At 38.3% G+C, this 23,515-nt stretch overlaps 1 protein-coding gene across 1 annotated transcript; it reads left to right on the top strand.

The window, feature by feature from the left end:
* Positions 1-7,508: 7,508 nt before the first annotated feature.
* GLIPR1L2 (GLIPR1 like 2) lies at positions 7,509-22,333 on the top strand. Its single transcript, XM_026001673.2, has 6 exons — positions 7,509-7,739; positions 9,030-9,275; positions 11,304-11,407; positions 19,968-20,053; positions 21,885-21,911; positions 21,996-22,333. Exons 1-6 carry the CDS (start codon positions 7,509-7,511, stop codon positions 22,319-22,321), a joined length of 1,020 nt encoding a protein of 339 aa, XP_025857458.1. The 3' UTR covers positions 22,322-22,333.
* The last annotated feature ends 1,182 nt before the right edge of the window (positions 22,334-23,515 follow it).

A 23,515-nucleotide genomic window follows, 5' to 3' on the forward strand; every position in this document is an offset into this window, starting at 1 on the left:
AGTTGTTTTGTTTATATTGCCAAATGCCTAAGAATGTCCACAATAGCTGGATGATTGTTGCTATTCTTTAAAAAAAAAAAAAAAAAAAAAGCCAAGTGATTTTATATTTCAAATCTGTTTTTATCAGTCAGGATTCTCCAGAAAAGCACCAACAAAAAGAGAGACACAGACAGAGACAGAGAGAGAGGAGGTTTTAAGGAACTGGCTCACACAGTTGTAAGCTGGCAAGTCTGCATCTGGCAAGGTAGAGATTCAAGTAAGAATTGCCGTTGCAGCCTTGAGTTTGCAGTCTTGGAAATGAGGCGGCATTTCTATTTTGCATTCGGATTTCCTTCTTCAGGAAATGGCAGTCTTTGCTCCAAATGCCTTCAACTGATTAGATGCAGCCCACCCGCATTATGGAGGGCAATCTGCCTTGAAGTCAACTGATGGTAAATTTAACAATATCTAAACACCTTCACAGCAAAAGCTAGATTAGTGTTTCATCAAACACTTGCCACCATAGTCTAGCTACAGTGACACATAAAATTAACCATCACACTATGTGCCGTCATGTATGTGGAACTGTTATAATTTTAGTAAACTATTGCTTTTTAACTATTGCACTGTAAAAATTCAAATCCAGGGATCCCTGGGTGGCGCAGCAGTTTAGCACCTGCCTTTGGCCCAGGGCGCGATCCTGGAGACCAGGGATCGAATCCCACTTCGGGCTCCCTGCATGGAGCCTGCTTCTCCCTCTGCCTATGTCTCTGCCTCTCTCTCTCTCTATCATGAATAAATAAAATATTAAAAAAAATTCAAATCCATAATTCATTACTCCTTAGCTTGCAGTTTGAAACAGGCTAAAGGTAAACTGACACATATACATACACTTTGTATTTTTTACTATTGTGTTGTCTTCACAAGATTTTTTTAAATCACACTTTTTCATGAATAATTAAAATATTCTGATTTTTAATATAATCACCTCCTTATCTTCTTCAGACACCTTATTCATCCAAAAGCATGTTTCCTTAAATCAGATTAACTTAAATTCTACAGAACACATAAAAAATGAATTTTTATAGGATTCTATCCTCTGATTTTGAAGAAATATTTCTCAGCATTTTTTAATTTATTTTTTATTTTTTTTTAATTTTTATTTATTTATGACAGTCACAGAGAGAGAAAGAGAGAGAGGCAGAGACATAGGCAGAGGGAGAAGCAGGCTCCATGCACTGGGAGCCCGATGTGGGATTCAATCCCAGGTCTCCAGGATCGCGCCCTGGGCCAAAGGCAGGCACCAAACCGCTGCGCCACCCAGGGATCCCTTTCTCAGCATTTTAAATCAGCACTATTGTGGGAACTCGCACGTAGTTGTAGTTCTCAGAAAAGGGGGTCTCTATTTGCAGAATTCTCTCTGCTGAAGTTGTGAATGGAGGAGGCTAGGTGGGTTAAGTGCCTACCTCGGCCTTATTTTGTAGGGTCCCCTCATTGGCAAGAAGAAAAACTTCTGGGTCAGGGGGTTGTCTTTTCTATTCCTATGATCATAAATAACAGACTCTTCCTAGGGCATGTTGGGAGGCCTGACATTACTAGCAATTCTTTTACTCTGAGAAGATCTTGTAAAAACAAGAGAGATCTTAAGTAACCCTCCTATTTCATTCAGTTTGCAATTCCGACACAAACTGCTCTGGGTTTGGCCTTTTCAAATCACTAAGGGCAGTTAACTCAGGATTTAAACAGTGCATTGTTTTGGGGGGGATCCTCTCGTCTTACTAGGCTATGTTTGAAATTTCCACAAATTTGGTTAATCACTTGGAGGTAAAGTGATCAGATGTATCAGTCTTATCTGGGCCAGGTTTATCTCATTCTTACCCCCTGGGAAGGATCATGAACAGATGGTTTAAACCGTAGTCTCTATAGTTTTTTGATTATGCATCCCGACCATAAAAAAATATATATATTGTAGGGTGGTCAACAGTCCTGGTTTGCCTGGGACTGAGGAGTTTTCCAGGACATAGAAAAGCACACTAAACACAATAACAGGGCATTCCCTAACAAATCCAGAAGCTGGTGACCCTATACGTGAATCAAAAGTATACATGTGTCATTTAATTACATGTATTATGTGTACTTCTCATAGAGCAATATATATTTTAAATACACAAAAATTGAACCTGAAAGAGGTGACATAATAATAAACTAAAAAAAATAAGTGCTAAAGAGAGGTTTATGCCAAGAAGATGGTAAGAATCAACTGCTGCTGTTTGTTTGTACTTGTGTCTTTACAACTATAATTAATCTGCAATTTCCTGTCAGCAAGACATATGATCATTTTGTAATGGTTGCCTTAGTCAAAACCAGGTAATATATTCTGGAATTAAATCTATGCAAGTTCATACATGGCAGCAAAAGAAAAAAACAAATCCCATAATCATCACTCCCTGTACAATTCCCATTTTTCCTCAGGAAAGCCAAATGCCACTTGCCAATGCTCTGTCTCCCTCCCTGATATTTCCCACTCATTTCTCTCCTTTCCCCTTTAATCCCTTTCACTATTTTTTACATTCCCCATATGAATAAAACCATATAATTTTTGTCCTTCTCTGATTGACTTACTTCACTCAGCATAATACCCTCCAGTTCATCCACGTCGAAGCAAGTGGTGGGTATTTGTCGTTTCTAATGGCTGAGGAATATTCCATTGTACACATAGACCACATCTTCTTTATTCATCTGTTGATGGACACCGAGGCTCCTTCCACAGGAGCTACTGTGGACATTGCTGCTAGAAACATGGGGGTGCAGGTGCCCGGCGTTTCCCTACATCTGTATCTTTGGGGTAAATCCCCAGCAGTGCAATTGCTGGGTTGTAAGGCAGATCTATTTTTAACTCTTTGAGGAACCTCCACACAGTTTTCCAGAGTGGCTGCACCAGTTCACATTCCCACCATCAGTGCAAGAGGGTTCCCTTTCTCCACATCCTCTCCAACATTTGTTGTTTCCCGTCTTGTTAACTTTCCCCATTCTCACTGGTGTGAGGTGGTATCTCATGGTGGTTTGGATTTGTATTTCCCTGATGGCAAATGATGCACAGCATTTTCTCATGTGCTTGTTGGCCACGTCTAGGTCTTCCTCTGTGAGATCTCTGTTCATGGCTTTTGCCCATTTCATGATTGGATTGTTTGTTTCTTTGCCGTTAAGTTTGATAAGTTATTTTATAGATCTTGGAAACTAGCCCTTTATCTGATTGGTCATTTGCAAATACCGTCTCCCATTCTGTAGGTTGTCTTTTAGTTTTGTTGACTGTTTCTTTAGCTGTGCAGAAGCTTTTTATCTTGATCAAGTCCCAATAGTTCATTTTTGCTTTTGTTTCCCCTGCCTTCCTGGATGCCTCTTGCAAGAAGTTGCTGTGGCCAAGTTCAAACAGGGTGTTGCCTGTGGTCTCCTCTAGGATTTTGATGGATTCTTGTCTCACATTTTGACTTTCTCCCATTTTGACTTTATCTTTGTTTTTTTTTTTTTTTTTTAAGATTTATTTATTTATGATAGACACAGAGAGAGAGAGAGAAAGAGAGAGGCAGAGAGACACAGGCAGAGGGAGAAGCAGGCTCCATGACAGGAGCCCGACGTGGGACTCGATCCCGGGACTCCAGGATTGTGCCCTGGGCCAAAGGCAGGCGCTAAGCCGCTGAGCCACCTGGGGATCCCCCTTGACTTTATCTTTGTATATGGTGTAAGAGAATGGTCCAGCTTCATTCTTTTGCACGTGGCTGCCCAATTTTCCAAGCACCATTTATTGAAGAGATTGTTTTTTTCCCCACTGGATAGTCTTTCAAGAGGAGACAAACTTAATTTTTCATGTATGGGGAATCTAAACAGATATGGAAATTCCAAAGACAGTCAAGCAAAATGAGGTATATATGTCATTCCGAACTAAGCTGAAGGAGACAGAAATCTGGGATCTCAAAGAGAAGGAAAGCAATTCGCAGGACAATGAAAAAGAGTCAATGTTTGATAAATGTTTGCTGGCCCTTTCAGGAACAATGGGACAACATAGAAGACTGCCCAAGGAGACCTTGCTATGTCCCTCCCTCTCCATTAAAACTAGTTCGTATTATAATGTGATAATCTTACTAATCTATGGCAGTAATTCTCTTCCTGGAGCAGTCTTCTGTCTACACTATTTTTAGATACCTCCTAGTTGTGGGGTGGTAAAGAGTTTTTCCTGAATCTGCTGGGTTTTGATTGCTTTTTAACTCAAAATAGTCTTCATGCCAAAGTGGCACATCTTGAGGCAGCCTGCTCTTGGGCCCTACAGTACTGACATAGAATCTATGATTTTTAATACATAAAAAGTTAAACAATGATTAAATAATCCTCAAATATTACATGCTTCTTTAAAAAAAAATTTTTTTTAAATATACTTGACGAGGGCAGCCCAGGTGGCTCAGCGGTTTAGCGCCGCCTTCAGCCCAGGGCCTGATCCTGAAGACCCGGGATCGAGTCCCACGTCAAGCTCCCTGCATGAGGCCTGCTTCTCCCTCTGCCCGTGTCTCTGCTTCTCTCTGTGTCTCTCATGAATAAATAAATAAAATCTTTTAAAAATAAATAAATATATTTTACAAAGTAATGCATTTTAAATGTTTCTTTATGAAGTACATGACGTGGACCAATTCAGTGACATATCTCAAGAACTGAATATTTGCAGAACCTTTTCAGCAAATCCAACCTCTTCCTACACAAACCAAACCAGATGCCTTCACATGCTCTTTCTGTGTACTTCCATTTTAGTCACTTGGGTTCAAAAACTAGCTCTACCTCATACTAGCTGGTGACTTTAGACAAATTATGTGACTTCTTTTTCTGAGTTTTCCATCTGTAAAACAGAGATAATCATAGTGTCTGTTTCTTAAGGTGTTTATGATTTAAATGAGTTAATATTTTCCAAGCATTTACAATGGTGTCACTTATGCAAACAGTCGTGACAATTCTACAATACTGTGAATGCAACTGCCACTGAATTTTACACTAAAAATGGTTAAAATGGTAAATTTCATATTAATGTGTATTTTACTGCAGTAAAAAAATCAAAAATAAAATAAGTAGTGCCTGACACATAAGAATTTTTAATATAAACTAGAAATAGGGCATCGAGGGCATCGATGCACTGGGGCATCAAGGTGGCTTAGTAGGTTGAGCATCTGACTTCAGCTGGGGTCATGATCTCGGGGTCCTGAGATCTAGCCAGTGTCCGGCTCCACACTCAGTATGGAACCCGTTTCTCCTTCTCCCTCTCTTTCTGCCCCTCCCCCTGCTCATGCTCGCTTTCTCTTTCTCAAAAAAAATAAACTCTTTTTAAAAATAGCATGTGCTACTCTGCATTATTTGATGACTTGTCTATGTCACCTTTAACTAAAAGCTTTATGTAGATAGACTAACACCTCTCATGGACTGAGACACATGGGAGGTCCTAAAGAAATACTTATGACTAAGTGTGGTGTCCAGCAATGGAATTAAAATTTCTTCCTAAGATTGCATTATACTATTTACCTTGTGCTTTGATACAGCAATTTTCAGAATCTAACAGTACAAACATAATAAAGGAATTCCATCTTATACCACTTGCCACCATCATCCCTATAATATGCTCTGCTGGTGCTAAAACACCTTTTAACCTTTTCAGATCTCCTGGCATATTCACATCCTTTTTTCTTTTTTGTTTAGAGTCTGCTCTGTCACCTGTACGCTTCACTTTCTTGAGGTCACATTCTCTAGAAAGGCTTCCATGGTCCTTAAAAGGGGTGTTCACTGTCCCATACATGCTCAATAGCATTTTGGTTGTTTTTATCACATGGTATAAGAGTTAGCAGTTTGCTAGTTCTCTAAACTACAGTCTATTTGGAAGCAGAGTCTAGGTCTCTCTCAACTATCTAACACATTGCCTGGTAATAAGTATTTATTAAAAGTCTGATGCCATGAATGAAATTATCTTGTGAGCTCTACTGCTTTCAATTGTGTACATCATAATTTTTTTTGAAGATTTATTGATTTATTTTAGAGAGAAAGGGTGGGAGCACAAGCTAGGAGGGGGAGAGGGAGAGGGAGAGGAAGAGAATCTCAAGCAGACTCCCCACTGAGTAGGGAGCTCCAGATGAGGCTAGATCTCACCACCTGAGATCATGACCTGAGCAAAAACGAAGACTCAGAGGCTTAACCCACTGAGCCACCCAAGTGCCTCTATACCTCATAATATTTTTAAAAATATTTCATTTGAAAGAGTGGGAGGGGGCGGTGGGGGAGACAGAGGGAGACGCAGACTGCCCCGCAGCAGGGAACCCCCACTCCAGGCTCTATCCCAGGATCCTTGAGCTCACGACCTGAGCCCAAGGCAGGTGAACTGACTGAGCCACCCAGGAGCCCCATGATTTTTTCAAGCACTTTTTAAAAAAATATTTTAACCAACCAGTTGCAATGCTTTCTTTGTAGCAAAATTCTATCCCAGTGTTAGTGATTTCAAATACCCCTTTAATGCTAATAAGCACAATTTTATATGTGAACATGTACCCCAAAACGACCATGTGCTTTTACTTTGTGCATTTCTTGATGGCAATGCATTTGATGGACTTGCATTTCTGATGGTAAGTTTTCTTTAGCAAAATGTTTGAAGGCAAAAAGACCAAACCAAAACCCACTAAGACATTAGCCACTTTGCCTGACAGAAATTTAAAAAACAAAAAACCCAAAAACCTAATTCTTACCTAGATGAGACCGTGAATAAGACAAGTCGTCGGGGATGACGAATTCTGCTATCCAAGCTATCTATACAGTGCTGATGAGATGAAAGAGAACTACTTTAATCTTACCAGAATTTGATGATTCTAAAAGCTGAGCCTCCCACTCTTCCATTTATTCTATGGTTCCTCACAAAAGATTATTAAAACGCTGAGAGAAAATCTCAGGGAGGAAGCCCAAATTAAAGGGGAAATACTTTTGTTCATGAGGATAATAAAGGATGCGTCCTACACTAAATTTTCAACTCAAGAGGGAAGAAAAGAATAAGATCAACAACTTTTATCCATATCACAGAGGAATGATGCTCCGCTCACCCCACTGCGGGATTCACAGGTTCCTCAGGCACGTTCCTTACGCAGCAGTCGACATCCAGGGTACCAGTGGCTCATCGACAAACGATGACAGGTCATGTGGCGCCAGAAGTCAACTCGGGATAATAGTTACCTACATGAGTGAAAGGCCTGTAGTCCCTTACCTCTCTCGTAGGCCTGCACACCCGGCCTCCCCGCCTCCCTCTCCCAGCTCTGCACACCCGGCCTCCCCGCCCTCCTCCCGCAGCTCCGCAGACACAGCGCTGCACACCGGATCACCGACCCTTGACTTCCGTTTCCGCCGCTCCCTCGGCCCCTCGGACAGAACCCGGCGAGCGCATGCGTCGTGGGGCCCATGGGCAGGCGCAAGCGCAGAGGCGGCCCGGGCGCATGCGCAGTGGCCTGCTCGCCCGGCGGACCATGGAGGCCCTGAGGCCCCCGCCGTGGTGTTGGCGCGGCCGGTCGCTGCTGCCGAGGCGAGGGGGCCTCCTGACCGTGTGGCTCTGGGCGCTGGGGCTGCTGCTGCTGCCTTCCCGTCTGGACGCGAAGCTGCCTCACGAAGAGGACGTATACTTTATCAATGAGTACGTGAACCTGCACAATGAGCTCCGGGGCAACGTCCTCCCCCGAGGCTCTAACTTGCGCTTCATGGTGAGGCTCTTAGTGCTTCGTGGTGAGGCTCTAACCTGGGCCCCGGGGCGAGGCTCTAAGGCAGAACCACGTCCAGCTCGCGCCCCCCCACCCCCGCGGCCCCACGACCCTGACCCCGGGGCTGCTACCCTGAGGCTGATGGATCGCCGGGACCGCGCTTTCCGCATGGGTCTAAATCCACGTAAAGGTCGTTGAGGCTGGGCTGGGACGTTTACTAACCGCCGCCCCTGAATGCTGCTGTTGACCTTGTGAAGTCTGGGCCGAATGGACAGTCTCCAGGGGAAAACTGCCAAGTGGAGGCCGACTACCTCGTGTGTGGTCTGATTGCAGGGCTGCAAAGACTGAATCATGCAATCCCGACCTAAAACATGCCCATTTAGGTCTTGTTTGTATGTGTATAGAGAGAGACATGTATACAAAAGTTATTTTTTTAACGATTAGTATTCTAAAGGGATATTTATTTTCTAATATTCTATAATTATGTGTAATCTATGAAATTGAGAAAATGCCAAGAAAATCTTAGTATTGGTTTTCAGATACACTGTAACATGTACAAAGCATGTTGATTTTACAACTATTTTGCTGATTTATCTATGTGTATTTTTGTTCTTGTCCTTAAGTAAACAGTGAACTTAATGAGTCTAAATAATGATAAAATTACACTTTTCTGGATATTTCCAGATAGCTAGCCAGGGAACAGTATCTTGTGATTTTTTTTTTTTTTTTTTTTTTTTTACATTTCTGAGACTATCCATAGAACTTTACATGTGCCTCTTTTAGAGTATTTACCAAGTACCACTATGTATTAAAATTTTATATTTATAAACTATAGAAGACAAAATTTATTCATGACTTTGCATTTTATTCCCCACATTACAATAGTTTACATATACTTAGTATTCAATAAACGGTTTTAGATGAATATTTTAAATTATTATATTACTCTGTATAAAAGGAATAAGATTAGAAGTGTATATTCTGAAGACTACATGTAAGAGTATTATAACCATTTGCATCATCTAGCAATCTGATTTTTAAATTACAATTATATAGATAGTCCTTTGCCTCAGGAAATAGTTACTTCATTTATGATTAATCAAAAACATTTTCTCCCATGGAAATTCCACAAACAAGACCCATAAGCACAAAGTTAGAATTGTTTTCCTTAAATCAAATAAGAACTCAAGGAAAATAGTTCAGAAAAAAAAACATGGGCCCCGGGGCGCCGTTTTAATAATAATAAATTATTATTAATTTGTTTTCTTTACTTTTTGCATTCTTTTTTTTCAGACTTGGGATGTAGCTTTGTCACGGACTGCTAGAGCATGGGGGAAAAAATGTGTGCCTGAACATAATACTCACTTAGATGAACTAAAAATGGCCCATCCTAAATTTAATGGTATTGGTGAAAATATATGGATTGGACCTGAAAATGAATTCACTGCAAGTATTGCTATCAGAAGTTGGTATGAAGAGAGAAAAAAGTACCATTTTGAAAATGACAGTTGCTCTAGTGACTGTTCTCATTATAAACAGGTATCTAATATTTATATTAATTCAATAGACTCCTTAATTACTTTACTACCAAGCTTTTTATTATGTTTCAATATTATAAATAAACTTAAATGGCAAAGTTATTACCTCTAATGGAATCAAAATTCTAATCAGTCCTAGATCTTCAAAATGTCTATGATTCCATGTATTACATGAGGCATACAGTTAAACCATTCCTTTAAATGTAATAAATCTCAGGGTCCCTGGCTGGCTCAGGAGTAGAGCATCTACTTTCAGCTCAGGTCGTGATCCTGGGGTCGTGATGGAGTCCGCATCGGGCTCCCCGCAGGGAGCCTGCTTCTCCCTCTGCCTGTGTCTCTGCCTCTCTCTGTGTCTCTCATGAATAAATAAATAAAATCTTTAAAGTAAATAAATGTAATAAATTTCATCTCTATACCCAGAAATGATAGGTGCTATTCTAAAAGTAACACATTCTGGAAAAGGAAGAAACCAGAAAATAAAAATTATTTTTAAATTATAAACATAAGTAAAAGATTTGATATTTTTTGCACAGATTAGTACACATACTATGATATAACTGATTAAAACATTTTACGTGAAAATTAATAGCATTATTTTCCTGTCTCCTAACAATCCACCTTTACACTTTATACTCCAACAATACTGAGCCACTTGTTATTTCCTCTACATACACTTATTATTTCACATATTATTTATAATCACCTATTTATATATGATACTCCACTGGTACAGAGAGCTTGTCTTATTCACGGCAAGAACAAAGCATTTTGGTCTTCTATAAATACTTGTTATCAGGAATCAAGAAATTATTGGATGAACTTCCAAGCTGATTTAAAAGATGATTATTTTTCAATCAATAGACTATGATGTCATATTTTATGCAGAACTTAAAATCTTGTGATCTTCTTCATACTGAAATCTTGTGTTCAAATTCCATTGAATGAGTTGTGTTTCAAGACATTTGATTAGTTCTTCTGGGAAGTTATAGTGGCTCTCCATTGTTTTACTCATATCAAAGCCAGATTCCTTAATATGATTTTAATAATCCCAGTAAATTAACCAAGTCTACTGAATATGATTTTAATAATCCCAGTAAATTAACCAAGTCTACTTCATGATCAATTCCTCTGGTAATTTTTACTCTTTAATTTTGGTATCCTAGACCTTTTTGTTTTCCCATATTTGACCTGCTTAACTCCATTTCAACTGTTGCAGACATTCTATTCTCTATTCTTTTACTGTATCACTCTATTTCTTTAAGAATCACACTTTTAAAACTACTGAAGGTTGGAATAAAGAGAAAAGGAAACCAGAAACTGTTTTTCTCTTCCACAGATGTCAACAAGACAATACAAGTACTGTTTTATGTGGAAGTATTAGAAATACTAAAGCCATACAGAGAATTTTCTGGAATATCTTTAATGATTATTATATTGCCACTCCAATTCAAGACCTGTTTTTCTTTTTATAGAAACCAGCTTTTTTATTCATTTTTTTTAAAATTGCAGGTCCAGACGCTTATTTTATTTTATAATGGAATTTCCTCAACAAAAAAGAAAAATGCTAATTGCATTCAACTACCTTTATTTTTGTATTGCTTATCCTTCTCTTTTATAATCTTGATGTCATTTTTCTCCTTTCTAGTTACAACTTCCAGGCTTCCAAATCTTTTTCTCCTTTCTTTTTCCCCTTCCTCTCTCCCAATAACCTAGAGCTCTTAGCTTTAACAGGAGTTTGGAAACTGATTCAGCAAGTGTGCCTTCCTTTGGCTCCAAAATTCTTTGGATCAGTGTTTCTCAAACTCTTTATCCTAAGGCAGAAACTGCCAAATATTTCTCTAAATACAATTTGGGAAATGCTTCCCGAAATCTGTGACAATTCTCTACTTGCATCCAAATAAAGAATACTTCATATTCCTTAAATTGTTTGGTTAAAGGTTCTTTGTGAATTGAATATATTATAGTTTATAGTATGACTGAGTAAATGTTTAGAATCAAATTTGGGGTTTTTTGGAAAATTGTATTTTAGGTTGTTTGGGACACATCTTACAAAATTGGTTGTGCCGTAACTCCATGTACAAAGATTGGACATATTAGATATGCAGTAATTTTCATATGCAACTATGCACCAGGGTAAGTTACCTTAAATTTTAAAAAGAATGTAAAAATAAATTGGGAATTTTTCAAGGTTAACTTTTCCTAACTTTCAATATAGTCTTCTATATAGTCTTTCAATGTAGCCTTTGTGAACTGTAAAAGAACTAAATATAAGATATTAAGGATTTTAAATTGAAATATTTTCAGTTCTATTGGGTATATTGATTTAACATACAAACTAGCCAAGTATTACTGCCTAAAAGAATTTTAACTTTAGTGTCATTTCACAATATCTAGCCTAAGTAGCATAGAATTTAAATTATTTTCCAAAATAGTTTATTTCCATATTTATAATAAAAGTCAAAGAAAAATAAGGTTAGATGTGTTGAAATGTATGTTGTGAGAGTTGTTTTAGGAGTGCATCAGCTTTGTAACTGAAAGACACTTAATTGACCATCCTTTGCAAGTTGTGTTACTATTTGAGGCTAGTCTCATATAAAAAATCCAAATATCTCAAATTGGCAAGAGTACTTCAGGAGTCTTCTTTTGAAGAAAATTGAATTCTTTCCACTTACTTACCATGTGATTATTTACCTTACACCTGAATACCTTCCTATGACAGGAAATAACTACCTTCCAGAATAGCCTCCATCTCTGAAGAATTTTGTTGGAAAGTCTGAAGTTTTCTTATAGGTCAAGATGATACTGTCAGTAATATTATTAAAATGTCCAATCAGGGACGCCTGGGTGGCTCAGCGATTGAGCATCTGCCTTTGGCCCAGGGCGTGATCTTGGAGTCCTAGGATCGAGTCCCGCGTCGGGCTCCCGACATGGAACCTGCTTCTCCCTCTGGTGTGTCTCTGTCTCTCTCTCTCTCTCTCTGTCTCTCATGAATAAATAAATAAATTTTTTTTTTTAATGTGCAACCAAATGAGAAAATATCCTAATCACCATGTCAGGAAAACAGTAAAAAATTAAATCTTTTTTTTTTTTAATTTTTTTAGGATAGTCACACAGAGAGAGAGAGAGACAGAGACACAGGCAGAGGGAGAAGCAGGCTCCATGCACCGGGAGCCTGACGTGGGATTCGATCCCGGGTCTCCAGGATCGCGCCCTGGGCCAAAGGCAGGCGCTAAACCGCTGCGCCACCCAGGGATCCCAGGAAAACAGTAAAAAATTGACTACATACTAGGATTAAGAATTTCTGCCAGGGATCCCTGGGTGGCGCAGCGGTTTGGCGCCTGCCTTTGGCCCAGGGCGCGATCCTGGAGACCCGGAATCGAATCCCACATCGGGCTCCCTGCAGGGAGCCTGCTTCTCCCTCTGCCTGTGTCTCTGCCTCTCTCTCTCTCTCTCTCTCTGTATGACTATCATAAATAAATAAAAATTTAAAAAAACAATATAAATTTATTAAAAAAAAAAGAATTTCTGCCAAATAAAATGCTCTGGGACTAAACCACAAAGAAAAAACAAATCCCATCGATTACTGATTACTGATTGTATTCCTCTGGATAGGGAAAATAAGAGAACTATGATGTCAATCAAATTAGCCTCAGAAATCCTTTCCGTGATAGAAGTTTTGTGACCTTGAACGTAGTCATGCAAAACAAGTTCAGGATGTAGACATAAAACTTTTTAGGCCTCCTTTCATTCCTACAAACTGAAAGCATCGGAACAATACCTTTGTACTGAAACTTTTCAAAGTTAACTGTTGACTGGTATTGAAAATTCAGAGAACCTGGTACTGATGTAAGAGAGGAAGGAGGTTCCTCTGGGGCACTATCTTCATTTATGCACTCAGCAACTCTGTACAAGGCATTGATCTATGTCTACCAACAAGACCAAAAATGGGTGACCCTATTTAGTTTGTAGTCTTGGAAGGGAGACAAACAATAAATAAATAATATTTAAGTAGGTAACAAAATATGCTATAATACTTAAAGCAAGATAGGCATATTGGGAATAACAAGTATGGAATAGAGATAGGGTAGTTGTAAGAGAAAGTGGCATTTGGTGTGATAATGACTAAATATTTCAGATAGAAGAGCATGTATAAAAAAAACCTTTGAGCTTAGAATGCGTTAAGCATGTTTAAGAAATGAATAACTGATTAGAGGTAGGAGCTGAGGTAGAAAATTAGGCAACAGCCTCACCAAACAACATACCATAGGCCGTGTTAAGACTTTGGAATTTATTTCAAGTAGTGGCCAAGCCAATGGAAAGTTCTAAAGCAAGTGAGTGACATAATCTTATCTCTGTTTTGAAAAGAACACTTTAAGGGGATCCCCGGGTGGTTCAGCGGTTTCTTCTTCTCTTTCTGCCCCTCTCCCCCATGCTCTCTTTCTTTCTCTATAAAATAAAATAAATCTTTAAAAAAATTTTTAAAAATAAAATAATAAACAGTGCTCTCCTTTTCATGTACATTTAGAATATTTTATTAGCTTTATCTCAAGTAATAATTATCCAGGTAGACCTGTGGTTCTCACATGAGTTAGTATCATACTAACATGATCTTATAGTCATGGAATTACTAGGTTAAAGAGGATATATACTTTTAATTTGGATAGCTAGTACTATCTATTCATCTTAGTCATACTGTTTTTTTTAAACGTTTATTTATTTTTATACTCTATTTTTTATAGAGTGTGTTGTGGGGAGGTGAGGGCAGAGGGAGAGGGAGAGAGAAACTCTTGCAGACTTGGTACTGAGCGCAGAGCCTGATGGAGGGCTCCATCCCACTATCCTGAGATCATGACCTGAGCTGAAACCAAGAGTTGGAGGCTTAATCAACTGCACCACCCGGGTGCCCCTTAGTTATACTACTTTTCTAATAACAATTCTTTACATTAACACATGACCTCTCATATGATTGCTTTTCAGTTCTCTTACTAACATAATATATTTTCAAACATTCTGCTATGAGTTCAGTATATTTTTAATTTTAATCTCCTATTTTACATGAGTTTAGATATCGTTTTGTAAGTTTCAGGGACCTGTTTCTATACATTCACGATTTTTCTCTTAAGTTGTTGGATTTTTTTTTTTTTTTTTTTTTTTTGTAATTGTAAGAGTGTTCAGGTAGCAAGAAAATTCATTCTTTCATGCAATGTCATTTATAAATATTTTCCCAGTTTGATGTTTCACTTTGACTTTATTTATAATATAATTTTGCAAAAAGAATTATTTTGTTATTAGAAAAAGTACCAGTATTTTTTTTCCATAGGTTTTGAAGTGTGTGTCATCCTCAAGCAAGGCTTCTCAAAGTATTATTATTCAACATTTTTTTCCAGTAATTCTTTATGTTTTTAACTTTTAAATATTTGATCCACTTTGCTTTTGGATATTATGTAATCTAGTATAAGAATTAGTCTCCTGATGAAAATGACTATAAAGACCAGGCAAAACATATAAGAATATTGCTTTTAGTCATTACAAAATAACCAATGCAGAGCTATGATCTTTGCAAATAGAAAAGGACTTACTGAGAACTCTATATTTACTTTGGTTTTCTCTCTGAGGGAATTCTTGAAACAATAGCCAGAGAAGCAGAATCTAAGCAAAGACCATGTTATTTTCTGAGCAAAGGAAATACCAGTGTTTGTTGATGTTAAGTTGCTTCACCAAGCAGAACATAAAAATCAAGAAGTATATATTCACTTGATTATATAAAAATTTAAAATGAATTTGTGGCTAAAGAAATACCATAGATATAGCCAAAGAAAAAATAATATACTGGAAAATATATTTGTGGAATATATGACAGAGTTCATCTCCTTAATTTACAAAGAATTCATACAAACAATAAAGAAAAAGAGAACCCAAAAGAATAATTTGCAAAAGATATGAAGACGTCATTTACTGAAGAGAAAAAAGTCATTAATCCTATGAAGAGATATTCAATCTCATAATTGAAGTAATTCAAGTAAAAACAAAAATAAGTTACTACTTTTCACTCATCTGTCTGAGACAAGCATAGAAAAGCATAACTGATACTCTGCACGTGCGATGGGGCAATAAATTGGTACAATTTTCCTGAATAGGACAGAATAACGAAATTTAAGCTATACTTACCTTTTGATCTTGTAATCTCCTTATCAGAATTATATCTTATTAATATCTTCATGAAAACTGGCCAAGATATATATACGAGAATACCCATCTTAGCATGTTTTAATAGCATGAAACAAATTAAAAAAAAAAAAACTAATGAGGGATCCCTGGGTGATGCAGTGGTTTGGCGCCTGCCTTTGGCCCAGGGCGCGATCCTGGAGACCCAGGATAGAATCCCACGTCGGGCTCCCAGTGCATGGAGCCTGCTTATCCCTCTGCCTATGTCTCTGCCTCTCTCTCTCTCTCTCTGTGTGACTATCATAAAAAAATAAAATAAATAAAATAAAAAAATTTAAAAAACTAATGACTCCAGTAATAGCAGACTGAGCAATCAATTTACAATGCATTATTGTGTAACCATGAAAAATACTGGTCTTTATGTACCAGTCTCACTTGTTAAGATGAAAAAGTAAGATGCAGAACAATAATAAGTAAGATTGGGTCTTTTTGTTATAGCAGCTAGTCCTACCAGAAAATTGAGTGATTCAGTAAGAGAGAAGTGGAGTCAGTAAGAGTCCAGTGAAGTGGGTAGCTCTGCGCCACTGTTCATTCAGGGACACTTTTCGCTGCCTCCCCACTCCTGGAAGGCAGGATCTTTGTCCGCAGATCAAGTCCAGGTGGCACGTAAGGGCTAGCTTAGGCTCACAGTCAGGGAAGAGAAACGTGTGGGTGCATGGCCGTTTCTTAAAGTGGGAATTGATGTGCATAAACTGCTGTTTCCGATGTAAAATGGATCACGTGGCCACATGGAAGTTGCAAGGGAAGTTGGGAAACTCAGCAAGGCTAGCCATCAATGTACCAAGCTAAAATACTGTTATTCCTGTATTTTTAGAGATATTTAGCTTGACAGCTAGGAGTCTATCATATAGAGAAGTACTGAGAAACTTTTATTAAAAAAAAAAACAAAAAACTTGCTTCTGGTGGAAATCATGAACTGTTAAACAGAAGCTATCTTTGGGGAGACAGAGGGAAAGTGGAGGATGGAGACATTTTTCCCCTTTAAGGTTGCCCCTTTCTGCTTCCTCCTTTCCACCATCTCCTTAAAGTATTGTACATGCACTGCTTTTACATAACATCAACAAAGGATATCTGGATTGAGATCAGAAAAATATATAAGACATTTTCAGAAGGCAATGAGTAACAGGATTTGCAGGTCATTTATTAAGTAATGGGAGAGAGGAGGGACAGCTGGGTGGTTCAGTCCTTAAGGGTCAGGATCTTGATTTCAACTGGGATCATGACCTCCGTGTCATGGGATCCAGCCTCATATTGGGGTCCATGCTCAGCGAGGGGTCTGCTTGAAGATTCCCTCCCTCTGCCTCTCCTGTCACCTGCACACATGCTCTCTCACTCTCTAGAATAAATAAATATTTTGGGCAGCCCAGGTGGCTCAGCAGTTTAGCACTGCCTTCAGCCCAGGGTCTGATCCTGGAGACCCGGGATCAAGTCCCACGTCGGGCTCCCTGCACGGAGCCTGCTTCTCCCTCTGCCTGTGTCTCTGATGGTCTCTCTCTCTGTGTCTCTCATGAATAAATAAATAAAATCTTTATTAAAAAAAAAAGGAAAAAAATGAAGGAAGATGGTATCTTGGGGAGAATTAGAAGATGGTGCAGCTAAATAATATCCATCTCAAAGGAGCTTTACTGGTATTTAACTGTGGTCCCTAGACCTATAGGTGCAAGATGTGAAAGTGAAGGAAGGAGATGTGACTGAGTTTTACCAAAAGCAATAAAAAATAAGGTAGCTTTGGGGCACCTTAGTGTCTTAGTCGGTTAAGTATCCAACTCTTGGTTTCCGTTCAGGTCACGATCTCTGGGTCATAGGCCCTGTGTCGGTTGCTGTGCTCAGTGGGGAGTCTGTTGGAGATTCTCTCCCTTTCCCTCTCCCCTCCCCCAGCTTGTGTTCTCTGTCTAAAATAAAGACATCAATCTTTATAAAAAAATATTTTTAATGTAAGGTGCTTTGCACATACAGGGATAATTTGAAGCAAAAAAAAAAAAAAAAAAACAAAACAAAAAACAAAAAACAGGATTCATGCTTTCCTTGATATTAAATAGGTCCAGGAAGTAGTCATGGGGTTTTAGCAAAGACAGATACAGGAGCTGTATCAGATGGGGAGCCAGGTAGGATTGTTAAAAGATAATCTTCCTTGATGCTCACCACATTGTATTTTTCTCCAGCCCACTGGGATAGATCTTTAAGTCTTCTTGGGAAACCTACAGATGTTCGGACATGAGCCAGAAGCCAGTGCTGTGGTTTTCCTCAATGGTATATGGAAGTAGTGACAGTGCAGGGAGCTGCTTCAGGTGCTCTGGTTATTCTGGGTGTGTGACATGGAGCCCTACCCTTCCTGAATGGTCTGTCATTGTCTGCCTTTAAAATCCTTCCTCTTCCTCTCTTTAAATAATGATGGGGCTAAGTTATTCCCAAAGCTCACCCTACAGACTGTTTCCTCAGTACCTTGCAGAAAACACCAAACAAAAATACCATTTTAAAAGAGATGTAATTTATTTTCTTTTAGAGTGTAAGCTCCTCAAGAGCAGGGACAATGTTTTCTGTATGTTCTATTGTGCTAGTGCACTGTAAATGCTCAATAAATATTGATGATGGGAAAGAAAATCTATCAGAGCATCTATCTGATGTGCTCTGCCCTTGTTCTTTGGACAATGTTTAGACGAGATGGGTTTGCACAGGGAAAACTTTGAAGAGAAGAATTTGCCTACAGATTGTCAATCCATGGAGCTGGATTACCTCCTTCACGAGCAAGCTGGTGGCAGGTATGAGTCTAGCGTAGGCAGAGACAGTTTCAGTCACCACCGGGATTGTGTTCTGTCTGAAACAGTATAGCTCTATTGTAAAATGTGAATAATGGTCTTCTAATGGACTTGGGTTTGGACATGGGTATAGTTGCCCACGAGGCCTACCAGGTAACACATCCTTATCCAGGACCTGGACACACGTCCTCCAGGTGGTAATACACTGAATGTATGGACAGAGATGAGTCTAGAGAATGTTCTAGAGGACTGTTCACTCTTGACTTGGTCTCAGCAAACCACTGGGCTGCTTCTTGGAAAAAGCAAATGCCTAAAATGCCCATTTCTCTAAAAATAGAGAAATTTGTCTGTGTCTTCAGGTACTGCCAGGGTGGCTGTGAAATGTCAATGGACATTGCTGGTTATAGGTGCTTAACTGTTGTTTTCTCCTCATCCAGCCCAATAATTCCAATTACAGGTGTGGAATTGTACTGTAGATTCAGAGTTAACTTGATTTAGGTTAAACTTTTTTAAAAAAGATGTTATTTATTCATGAGAGACACAGAGAGAGGCAGAGACACAGGCAGAGGGAGAAGCAGCCTCCCTGCAGGGAGCCCGGCGGGGGACTCGATCCCCCAGGACCCTGGGTCACACCCTGAGCTGAAGGCAGGTGCTCAGCCACTGAGCCCCCCAGGGGCCCCATTTAGGTTAAACTTCTTACAGACTCAGAACAAGAGGAAGATCGGTGTGCATGAGAGTATTAGTCTGGCATTTCTGACTATATGATATAAATAGTGATATGAAATTCAAATCTTTGGAAAAGAGGACCCATTGTATTCTCACGTGATGTGTATTTATTTATTTTGATATAGATATATAGATAAATTTTTTTGCCTTTCCAAAGTCATTCTAGATACAATATGACTCAGAAATTTGATATGCAAGTTTGTGAATATTTATTTCTTAGTGTTCACCCTCCTTCCAAATGGCCCAGAGTGACCTAACCAGGGGTTTATGTACCTAACATTAGTTTTTAGAGTTTCCAACTACACACTGAGCAAATAAGCATTCCTATTTAAATGACCAGGATTAATGACCCTTTTTTCACTCAAAATTATAATTTCCCTGTTTGTTTTCCTTCTTCCTTAACCTAAATCCTTCATATAAGCTTCCCAATTTGTATCTACTTTGGCCTTTTTTTCTTATGTAGCTCTGGGCAATTGATATAATAATAATTTCTCACGTCTTTCTTCTGTTTTGTACAACAGATTAAACGAAATTTGTAAAATCCCATTTAAATTTATTTGCATGTTTTTCAATTTACATATTTTTAGGGCAGACCTCTAGTAAGTCATGCAGCTGGGTCTTTGGGACAATAGGCATTTCAGGATTTTGCATAGTCTTCAGAAAATTAATATATCATTTCTCTAGAACTTTTAATACATTTGTACCAAGGAGAAAGCAATTAATTATAAACCATTCTGTAACATCATTGTGGAAGGAAAATTTTGCTACGAACTAAAATGAAAGTAGCTTTAAAACTCACTCATTTAAATTAGAGACTTTGTTTCAAGGACATGGGAATTCATTTCAGAAGGGTCTATTTTCTTTGGGGATAAAAGGAGAAGATTATATCTCTAATATCAGTACTTCCTAGAGTCCATTTTCTTAGTTAAATCTCCTTTATAACCTAACTAAAAATTTCTAACTAACTGTTTTTTGCTTTTTTGTAGAGGATCTCTGTCAAGAAGGCCTTATAAACAAGGAGTAATTTGTACTCAATGTAGCAGATTTGACAAATGCACAGATCTTCTATGCAGTAAGATAAAGAAAATAAACATAAAAACATCCATACCAGGGACTCCTGGGGGGCTCGGTGGTTGAGCGTCTGCTTTTGGCTCAGGTTGTGACCCTGGGGTCCCGGGGATCGGCCCACATTGGGGGGGGGTGTCCCCGCAGGGAGCCTGATTCTCCCTCTGCCTGTGTCTCTGCCCCTCTGTGTCTGGCGACCACTCACCCCTGAAGAATAATGGTTTCCACTTCTCTTAAATCTCCCAAATTTCACTTGCTTTCCTGTTTTTGGCAAACTCTAACTTGAAGCTATTCAGAGGAAGGGATTCACAGAAAGGGAGTTCGCTCCGGCTTCAGGTCTGCAACGCAGAATCAACTTGACACCAGTGGGGTAGAGTGCTGCGTGGGCAGTTGGCAGTCCTGCACACTTTGGCTGGTGTCAGACTTTTCCACAATAACAGTCAGTGTCAAGAGATAGTGGAGTAATTCCCATATTGTCCTTAATGCTTATGTAAATTCAGCCAAACTTATTATTCAAGTACAAGCAGATAGGCGAATATTGTGGAAACACAAATTTGTGGCACATAATTCTCACAAAGCAAGAGGTTGGCTTTCACCAAAAAGAAGAGATGAATGGAAAATGAAAAACTGCTCTGAAAAAAACTATCCATAAGCATTGAGACTTAATAGACAAAGACTAACTTCTGAAGGCTACAGTTACAAAACAAAATGTAAATATAATAAATTTTAGCAATATGTAAATGATATAATTAATAAAATTGGGGAAAAGAAGAGAGAGAGAGAAAAATGTGCTTAATTTCCATAGCCAGGGGCCAAAAAATATTGAAAGCTGATAAATCAAACAGTAGAGATGTAAGTATATTTAAATGTACTTAAATATCCAATCAAGTGCAAAAGTAAAAGAAGAGTGTAATCAGTGAAGAATAGTGATGACAAACGAAGGAAAACACAAAGAAGAAACTTGCTATTTACATCATTGCTCAACTAAGTTGATACACATACATGGAATGAAGTAGAGAAAATGCAGACAATGAGGTAAAAGATTTTTTTTTTAAGGAGGGCTAAAGTAGAAATCCTTGCATAAAATATGAAGTAAAATAAGACCAGGCACAAAAGGCTCAAATATCCTCAAAGATCCAACAGGTCAGTTCACCTCTAGCATGGTCTGAAGAATGACCTCTGAATTTTCTCGCAAGACAAAGCCTCTGGTTGCCGTGGGGTTCCCTGTGGGTAAGGACGCATTTGTCCTCTGGCCTCCCTCCTGACCGCACCGGGGAGGATGGTCTGATCTTCCCCACCCAGCATGTGGAGGAAAGGAAATGTATTTCCTGGCAGGTATTACGATAGCATCGGGCTGGAGAGCAGGAACAGGACCAGGCTCCAGACTTAGCTTTGCCCTCTAGGAAGTGAAGGGCAAGTAAAAGCTCCTGAAAATAAGAATTAAAGAGTAAAGTGAGGTAAATCAGAATATTAATTTGGAGTGATCTGGTAGGAAGAAAGATGTAAGTAAGAGATGCTATAAGACCCTAGGATATTGAAGCTGGAAAGAATCTTTAATGGACAGAAGTGAAGTGCGTCCTACAAGGTGACTTAGTAATGGGATCAACATGTCCTCGTTCCTATATTTCTGTTTTCTCTAGCAGACGAGGCTGACTTTTACTGAAAGAGAATATACTGTATTTTATGATGGGCTACTGGTTGCAAGGGGCCCATCAAAGATGGCAGCAGGATACCTGAGGACTGGGAGAATGCTGTCATTATTTTTAGAAAAATAATCTTATCTCTAGAGAAAGAAGGAATTTCACGTAATTCCTTATGGACTTTCTTTTTCTTTTTAGGTAACGCAGATCGTGACCAATCCGTATGTATGTATTGCTGTCCTTTATTTCTTGGACAACTTAACTACTTTATGTGAAATCCAGCTTTCAGTCCTGCTTCTTTATTTACAGATTATCGATTTTGGTACCCCAGATGGGAAGTTCCCCGGCCAATTGTGTGTGATCCACTGTGCTTATTTATTTTCTTTCTGAGAATGCTGTGTTTTACAATATGTATCACAGTTGTTTTAATAATACAGTCTCGGTTTCCAAATATATTGTTGGAAGAAGAGATAATGTTTGCCTCTGAAGTAGTTGAGGTACAGCCAGAAAAGTTACAGGAGGTGAAGGAAGAAGACAAGGAAAAGAAGAAAGAGGAAGTGAAGGAAGAGGAAGGAGATAAAGAAGAGGAAGAGGAGGATGAGGAGGAGGAGGAGGACAAGGTGGAGGAGCAGTAAGATTTACCACCGTCATAGGCCAAAAGCATAATACAAAAAACAATATAAGCAAAAAATAAAATACTGAGCTTTAACAAAAAAGAATATAAACCGCTACTGGGATACCTTTTATTCTCTTTCTTCTTCAACAAATTTAAATTTGGAAAACATAGAAACAAACAAAAAACTTGTATTTTATAGTAATTATTATAAGGCAAGCTCTTAGACACTAAGAATAGGTAAAGACGTGATGATAGAAATACTACAAAAGATTTGACCAGTCTAATGAGTCTTAAGATTTAACTGTGTTATCCTTATAAAGGAAGGAATTTCCATTGTGTGAATGTTTCTATCTCTGTGTTTTAAATATTTCTTAAGAGGGTTAATAAGTTTCTTAAGTATTAAGATTATACATGTAAGTGCATAGAACCATTCCAACTTAAGATAACCATTTAATAACCTTTGGCTTTCTTGTTTTTGTCATCACTATTATGATTGTTATTTTTTTTTCTATTTAAAATCAATTAATTACTATTTATAGTTACTGATAGTGGTGATGATGGTGGTGATGATACTGACCATGTGGTATCAAGGCATTGAATATCATTATGTGTATTTGTATTGTGTGTGTTTGAAATAGTTTCACTGGTACTGGCACATACTGTTAGGAGACAAATTCTTATTTCTACTTCATGTTTAATATTTTATTAAAGCCTTGTTCTAATTCTTTACTAGGCTGTATAATTTGTTGCCACCAAGGACAAATAAATGTCAAAAGTTTAATTATTTGTTATTGAGCAATTTGGCTGCTTCCAAATTTATGTGGTAAAATAAAATAAAAATTTAAAGAGGTTATTTACTTGAGGTTATTTAATATGATAGCAAAAGTTCATAAATTAACAACATAAACTACTTTCCATTTGTAGTACTAATAAATGACCTGAATAAAGATACCTAACATAGCATACAACAAATGGTATAAACTCCATGTTTGCTAACTTTATTACATTGAAAGTGTCTTCTTAAAAGGGGCAAGATGAGAATTATACAAAAAAGCCCTACATATATATAATTTCTGTGTCAACTTCTTTTCTGAGAAAAAGCCTTAGGTAGAGGAAAGGGTTGGTTCTCTACAGTGCTTTTATTTAGTAGTATTTTCTGATATTTATATACTACTAAATAGCATCCAATGTGCTTTCCCATCATTATGTAATG

The sequence above is a fragment of the Vulpes vulpes genome, chromosome 16 (assembly GCF_048418805.1).
Source record: "Vulpes vulpes isolate BD-2025 chromosome 16, VulVul3, whole genome shotgun sequence".
NCBI classification, from domain to species: Eukaryota; Metazoa; Chordata; class Mammalia; order Carnivora; family Canidae; genus Vulpes; species Vulpes vulpes.

What these genes read in the sequence shown, in the direction of transcription:
- GLIPR1L2 (XM_026001673.2), top strand. Translation starts at nt 7,509, where the DNA reads ATGGAGGCCCTGAGGCCCCCGCCGTGGTGTTGGCGCGGCCGGTCGCTG. An exon ending in ATATGCAACTATGCACCAGG is followed by an intron (nt 11,408 to 19,967) that starts GTAAGTTACCTT and finishes GCTTTTTTGTAG; the next exon opens with AGGATCTCTGTCAAGAAGGC. An exon ending in ATGCACAGATCTTCTATGCA is followed by an intron (nt 20,054 to 21,884) that starts GTAAGATAAAGA and finishes TTTTCTTTTTAG; the next exon opens with GTAACGCAGATCGTGACCAA.